This window comes from Apis laboriosa, unplaced genomic scaffold (assembly GCF_014066325.1).
Source record: "Apis laboriosa isolate Shangri-la unplaced genomic scaffold, ASM1406632v1 scaffold9_cov152, whole genome shotgun sequence".
NCBI classification, from domain to species: Eukaryota; Metazoa; Arthropoda; class Insecta; order Hymenoptera; family Apidae; genus Apis; species Apis laboriosa.
The window spans coordinates 1-7,529 of NW_025224966.1; the positions used below are offsets into that span (position 1 = coordinate 1).

The following is a 7,529-nucleotide window of genomic DNA, read 5'->3' on the forward strand; positions in this document are numbered from 1 at the left end:
TTTTTTAATATACATCGATTTTTTAAAACATCGCTTTAATTACTTTTTTCTCGATCGAACAATCTTAACTTTCGGGGACTTTTTTTAATATTCAATTTCGTATCATTGATATACAAAGAGCATAGAAAAATATTATATATTTAATTTTTTTGTGCACATTTCCAACGAACTTATCATTGAAATAATACAAACCATATAAAACAAAGATAACTTTTATATTTAGTCACAGATTTTTAATTTTTACTATTTCCTATAAAAAACGATGTTTTCCGCCTGCACTTAACTCCAAAAAAACGTGTGTTTCTCTTTTAGCTTCGTGGATATACTTCTTTTAAAAAAACACTATATTAAATATTCTAAAATTTCGTCTTCTTTATAAGACCATAGCGTATGAACCGCTTCTGCTAGCGTAACCAGTGAAAACTGAGTGTAAAGAGCAATCTTTTCCGCTTGCAACGCACCGGAAGTCGTATGCATCTCCAGTATCTTCGGAGATACAGCCGTTTTAATAAGGCGTATCCCCTGACGAAACCCACCCCTACGTTGTCCTCTCGGAACCCACCTCTACGTGATCCTGACGGAACCCACCCCTACGTCGTGTTGACGGAAACCACCCCTACGTGGTCCTGACGGAAACCACCCCTGCGTGGTCCTGACGGAACCCACCCCTACGTGGTCCTTACGGAACCCACCCCTACGTCGTGTTGACGGAAACCACACCTACGTGGTCCTGACGGAACCCACCCCTACGTGGTCCTGACGGAACCCATCCCTCCGTGGTCCTGACGGAACCCACCCCTACGTGGTCCTGACGGAACCCACCCCTACGTGGTCCTTACGGAACCCACCCCTTCGTNGTGGTCCTGACGGAACCCACCCCTACGTGGTCCTGACGGTATCCACCCCTACGTGATCCTGACGGAACACACCCCTACGTGGTCCTGACGGAACCCACACCTTCGTGGTCCTGACGGAACCCACCCCTACGTGGTCCTGACGGAACCCACCCCTAAGTGGTCCTGACGGAAACCAACCCCTACGTGGTCCTGACGGAACCCACCCCTAAGTGGTCCTCACGGTACCCACCCTTACGTGACCCTGACGTATACCACGGGATAAACCCCCCGGACCGGAGAGAATGGTCTCCTGGGTGAAAAACTCCCTAGACCAAAGAGGATAATCCCCAGTCTGTAGCAGCGGGTGAAAGACACCGAGGGTCATTCTCCCTCGTGACAAGTTGAGAAGTTGTCCGTCGCTCGCGAAAGAACTCCAAGTCGAGAAAACAACACGGGTGAGTCTCGAAAACTGGGGTCTTTCGCGTGCGGAAAAAAACAGCGTTCCAACTTAGCCACAGCCCCTCTAGAGCAAATTTCTAATTTTCGGCTATTTGAGTTACTCGAGGATAATCTTCGTTAATTTTTTTTTTAATTTCCATTTTTTTTTATTATTCTTCTGGATCGTTTTCGTTCGATCACCGTAAAAAACATTTTTATATATAATAAAAAAGTGTATTACAAGAATCGAAACAAGAACCATTGACGCATCATTTATCAGTGATTTATCTATCCATTACTTAATTCACATTTCAAATTCAATCTATTTTTCAATGTCTCTTCTAAGAAACTTGTACTTTCCATTGTACTTTTTTTTTTTTTTTTATGCTTCGTCTATGTTCCTGTCATAATTCTTCTATTAAAAAGGAAAAAAAAAATCATCAAAATTTGACCGAAAATTAAAATAAAAATCATAAATTAAATGAACGAAATTAAAAATTATCGAAAGAAATATAATAATTAAAATTAATTATTATCGTTAAAACTATTAAAGTGTAACAAAAAGTAAGAAAAATAAACAATAATAAATTTGTCAAAAATGTATTTAAAGATATCTTTACAAAAAAAATAAAAAAATAAAAAACGTATCTATACTTTAGATAGATTTACGATAATAATACCAATAAGAAATGACCAAGAAATTAACAAAATAAACAAAAAAAACCATTAAGCCTTCTTTATGCATCTTACAAATTAATAATAATAAAAAAAAATTAAAAAAGAACTAATTATCAAAAATATTATCGATAAAAAAAATTAAAGCATTATATTTTAAAGAAACGAAAAATAATAAAACGAACGTAATGTAATCATATAATATCGATTGATAAAATAGTATAATGAAAATTAATAACGTTACAAATATTATTAGAATATTATTACGAATATTATAGCGAACGTAAACCGCGACGCAAGAAATAATAACACATCGGTTATTATTATATATCTTCGTAGTCGGTTTCTGAACACGGAACGAAGCGGACGTGTTTCTCTCTGCTCTCCGAATAAAGAGCTTATCGCTGTAAATAAAATATTATAGTATAAAAATTTATTAAACGAATAAAATATTGCGGTATAAGGATTATTAACGAATTTTATAAATTATATAATAACCTATGATAAATCGTTCCAAGAATTAATAATATTGATTATACCATAAGATAAATAATATACTCACTAATATTAATTATAATTAATCAATTTAAAACTTTCTCAAATTCAATTTTCCCTTTTCGCTTGATATTCAAAATTTAAAGAATAAATTCCTATTAATCCCTACAAATCATAAATAGAATTTAAAATCTTCAAAAATTCAATTTTATTCTTTTTCTATTTTGCTAAATATTAAAATTGTAAATATTTAATCATTCCTATTAACCATAATTAAAATTTAGAAATTCCAAAAATATAATTTTCTTTTAAATATTAAATCTGTAAATTTTCGTTAATCCATATAAATAATCATTCAAATTTGCTTTTTTCTTTTTTCTTTTAAATAATTATATGATAAATTTCTATCATAAATTTATACTTATATATATATATATATATATATATATTTATACTATATAAATTAGAATTTAAAATTTCTAAGAATTTCTCTGTAAATTTCTCTTTTTTATTAGATATATTTCAAATAATCCTATAATTAAAATTTAAAATTTTCAATTTTATCTTTTTCTCTTTTCTTAAAATTTCGAATAATAAATTTCCATTAATCCTGGTAATTAGTTGGTTCATAATTGGAATTTGAAATCTCAAAAAATTTAATTTTCCTTTTTTCTTATAACTTAAATATTTAAATAATAAATTTCCATTAAAAAAAAGAAAAGAAAAAATAACCTGTTTAAATCTCTATAAACGGAATATAAAATTTTTAAAGATTCAAATTTCCCTTTCATTTTTCTTTAAAATTATCATTTTCTCTAAAATTAAAAAATTAGAAATTTCTATTAATCCGTATAAGTATAAAAGTATAGAATTTAAAATTTCAAAAATTAAAATTCCATTTAGAAATTAAAAATAAAAAAAAAATTAAAATAATCCTTATACATGTATCTTTTAAATTGTACATAGCGTACAGTTGTGTCTACAATTATTGAATCATCTGCTACGTAAAAGAATTTTCTACGATCTAAAGTTTCTCGATAAAATAGTTTTAAGCAACAGTTTTAAGCGTTAAATATTTTTTCGATATTAATTATTTCATTTATCGTTTATTTTGCAAGTGTTATTAAATAATAAAATTTAAGTTTTCAATAATTTAATACTAATAAGAGAATTTAATATTATATTGAAAGATAATCGATTGAATTGAATCATAATAGTATAGAGTGATAATCTTCTATAGATATAATATTAATTCGAATTACTATTATATTTGACAATAGTAAAGAAAGGATTTTGCGAACAATCGATCGTAAATTATTATAGAGATAATCTACTAAGATCTAACGAGAGAATAAATAAAACGTAGAATAAAGATTATATTAACGAATAAATAAGCGGATACTTGATAAATTCATATTAATTTATTTAAATAATTATAGCATTTTATATAAAAGTTAAGTATTGTATTCTTTTTTTTGTGACACATTTTAAATAGTTTGATATATTAAAAATTATCTTCTATATAATACTAGATTTCATATTTTATTTCTTATTATTTTATTTTAAAATTTATCATTTTTCTTTAATATATATTATTACTTTTCACATATTCGATGATTCGATATATATATTGTATAAGAATAATTATAAACGCAAAAATTATTATTTTAATTTAACAATATATATTTGCAATGTATCGAATATTTTCTCAAATTAAGATATAGATTTTTCATTCGGATTCGATATATATTGAATCAACATAACGAACAAAATTTTGTTTTGTTTTTATTTTCTTCAAATCTGTTATTAAGTTTTATTAATTCATTCTATACAATTTGTTTCAGAATTATTTCTTTTTCAATAAATAGAATAAAAGGATCTTGTTCTTTTTCTTCATCATCTCTTGAACCGTTGTCGTTGAATGCTATCTTGAAAATTTCTCTCTTTCGGTTGGCCGTTAGTCCAAAATAAATGAGAAAGGCATTTATAAAAGGTATAGTATCTGTTGGTATAAAAAAAAATATATTTAAACATTCACTTAATCCGCATACAAAATTCGCATATATGATTTTATTGAGTAATTATTGATATGTAATATATATAATTGAATTATTTTTTTAATATAATTTAAAATTATTATATTTTGTTTTATTTAACGGATACCTCTTGAAAGAGCTTAACCAAACTCTACTAAGCTGGACTTTGTCGTAAAGACATATATGCTTAACTCTTGTCGACATATTATTATTCTTGTCTCACCATTGATTCTTTCTTCATTCGAACGATAGGTAATTTAGTTTTTTGTTTCTTGATTATAAACATACGTGTTGTAACACATTTGTTATGATATTGTTCTAAGGAGGTTCTAAGTATTTTAATGATAATGGTAAACTTATCATCCTTGTATTCGTTATTGAAATCTCTTGTTCTGCCTTTCAAACCCTTGATTATTGTTTTAATTTCTTCGATAACATTTTTCTTTTGTTTCCATAGCTTGTCAATATGCCAATTTTCTTCGATATTATTTCCATAACGTAGGGCACATTTTGTCTTATTTTATCTGCTATTTCTGCTAAAGTTTTAAAATCTGATTTTTCTGAAATCAAAAAAAAAAATATTTGTTTCTTATTCGAACCGTAATAATTTTACCAATTCATTATTTATTACAATTTCCAATCTGTCTCGTTTTTTGTCTAATATTCAATTTTGTTCGAATTTATTTATTTGCTTTTCCATTGTAATAATTTTAAAAATTCATCATTTACCTCAATTTCCTGCCTGTACAGTTATTTATGGATATTCTTTTTTTCTTTATTATTGTCTTTTAAGGTGAACGTATCATTTCATTAGCTGTGCAACATGCTCGCTTATCTTATCTTCTCGTGAAACCACGTGTTTGCAACTTTTTTTTTCATCTTCTCGCGAAATCACAGGAGTCATATCAATTTCATGTTCGTTACTATAACAAAAGAAAAAATTAAAAGATTTTGTTGTTAATCATTTTTATTATAGGTACATTCTTACTTCATAATATTCGGTCGTAACACTTTCGATTTTTATCTTCGATTGTCACATATCGCTCTGACTTTTTGGCCGGATTGATAGTTGGTAAAATTGATTTCGTCGAGATGTCGCCACATGATCTTTTTTTGAGATCGGTATTTCAGAACATGTGACGCAAAATCCGATGAAATATCGTGTTCGTTCTAAGTATTATTTGTGAAAGAACTTATTCTTTTCAAATACGATAATTATAGCCACAGACTAAATATTTTATATTATATATTAAATTCAAGAACTAATTCTTACTAGTCTAGTTTTATATTTGCTTATATCTAATCTAGATATTTCATAATTTAGCTTATGCTATAAGCTTAACGAACAAGATTATTTGTTTTGACTGATCAATAATATCAATAACGGTATAGATAGTTATCTGTCTAATGAAAATTAGACTTGACTCAACAATATATGAAATATTTAAAAATATATATATATTTTTTTATAATATTCTATTTTCAATTATATATAATTTATTAATTTTATAATACAAATTTATAATACAAATTATTACTATATGTGTGTATAATATAATAAATCATTGAATGTATTAATTTTAGAAATAACTTACTATTTTAAATTTATTTTTCTAAGAATATGTCTTTACATAGTAGAAAATGCTATGGTTGTTAATTCGATTAAATAAATTTTTTTTTTGTTCGATCAATTTCTCGAATGCGTAACAACAGCCGATATATTCATCCTATGTCATGAAAAATATAAAAATACAATAATTAATAATTTAACAATTTTTAGAGTTAATTGTCTAAAAATTTCTCTAACAATTTATTATACGATATTAATAAAAAATATAATAATTGATATGGGACACTTTGAAATCTTACTATAATGGAACAAAAAAATTTATTAGACGTTATATACGCGTTATATATGTATTTTGTATCTTATTTATAATTTAAATATTTTATACTTAATGACTTAATAGATCGTTTGATAAATCTATTCTCGTTTTATCTGCGAAAATATTCATATCGTAGTAAACGTAGTATCGGTTATAGATTGATATGTTATGAATGAAAGATTTATTTTGTGCTTGTACTGTTGTACATTTAGATGTCTCGTTGATCGTAATTGCTGTGAAATAATATAAATGGGTTGATAATGTTATTTCTTCGATCGTAACTTTGAACGAAACGATTATAAGATATGGAATTTGTTGGTATGCAACGTGTAAGAAGTCGAAAAAGAAGGAGACATTTAAAAAAGCAACGACGCGAACAAATAAAATTTGAGGTTAAGTCTGCAAAACGTTTGGGATTTATTTCAGAACGTTGTAATATTTTTATCTCTAAAGAAAAATTAATCACCGATACGATGCAAGCTAATTCCTTTTGGGAAAATTACACGGCTGCTCAGGAATGGCAAAAAAGGTTAGTTTTTATATATATATGTTTATTAAAGTATAAAAAATGATCAAAATTTCATCGGATTCGATTTAAGAAAGCGAAAAAAAGAAAAAAAATAAATAAATAATATTAATTTTTAGACATAGTATAATTTGGTGGAAAACTCGATGTATTGCATTGGAACATGAAAATCAAATATTAAGAGATAAATTGAAATCTGTGATACGTGAAAAGGATCAACGGTATTCTCTGAATTATAAAAAAAAACATGATTATAAGCGTACGAATGTAGAAGAAGAATGCGAAGAAACAACATCGAGCGAAGAAAGTGGAAATATTGAATTTCATGTAAACGAAGAAATGATGAATTTCTTGGAGCAAAGCATGAGACATAAATTTGAATTGAAAAAATTGAGAGAATCAGAAATATCTATTAAAAAAAAGAAAGAGGAAGAGGAGAATATGAATATTCAAGGTGGAGCAACATGGATGCATACAAGAAATAGTAATGCAAAATTGTTATATGGTAATGCGAGTTCTACAATATTAGCAATGGAAACTGCGCTTCAAGCTACGGTTGATAGACACAGGGATAAAGCGAAACCTCAATATTGGCCAATTATTCCTTTAAAACCATAATATATATATATATATATAT

General features: G+C 27.4%; 1 protein-coding gene and 1 long non-coding RNA gene across 2 annotated transcripts in view; one reads left to right on the top strand and one right to left on the bottom strand.

Annotated features, from left to right (window-relative positions):
* Positions 1-4,217: 4,217 nt before the first annotated feature.
* LOC122719953 lies at positions 4,218-5,611 on the bottom strand. Its single transcript, XR_006347706.1, has 4 exons — positions 5,469-5,611; positions 5,210-5,403; positions 4,608-5,040; positions 4,218-4,446 (listed from the first exon to the last, which is right to left on the bottom strand). It is a non-coding gene; the product is annotated as an uncharacterized LOC122719953 (long non-coding RNA).
* An 870-nt stretch (positions 5,612-6,481) lies between these two features.
* Positions 6,482-7,529, top strand: part of LOC122719916 (gem-associated protein 8-like) — a 3,304-nt gene continuing 2,256 nt past the window's right edge. Inside the window, exons 1-2 of the mRNA XM_043946173.1 lie at positions 6,482-6,895; positions 7,012-7,528. Of these exons, the coding sequence (XP_043802108.1) occupies positions 6,672-6,895; positions 7,012-7,510 (723 nt within the window). The 5' untranslated portion in view covers positions 6,482-6,671 and the 3' untranslated portion in view covers positions 7,511-7,528. The remainder of the gene's footprint in view (positions 6,896-7,011; position 7,529) is intronic.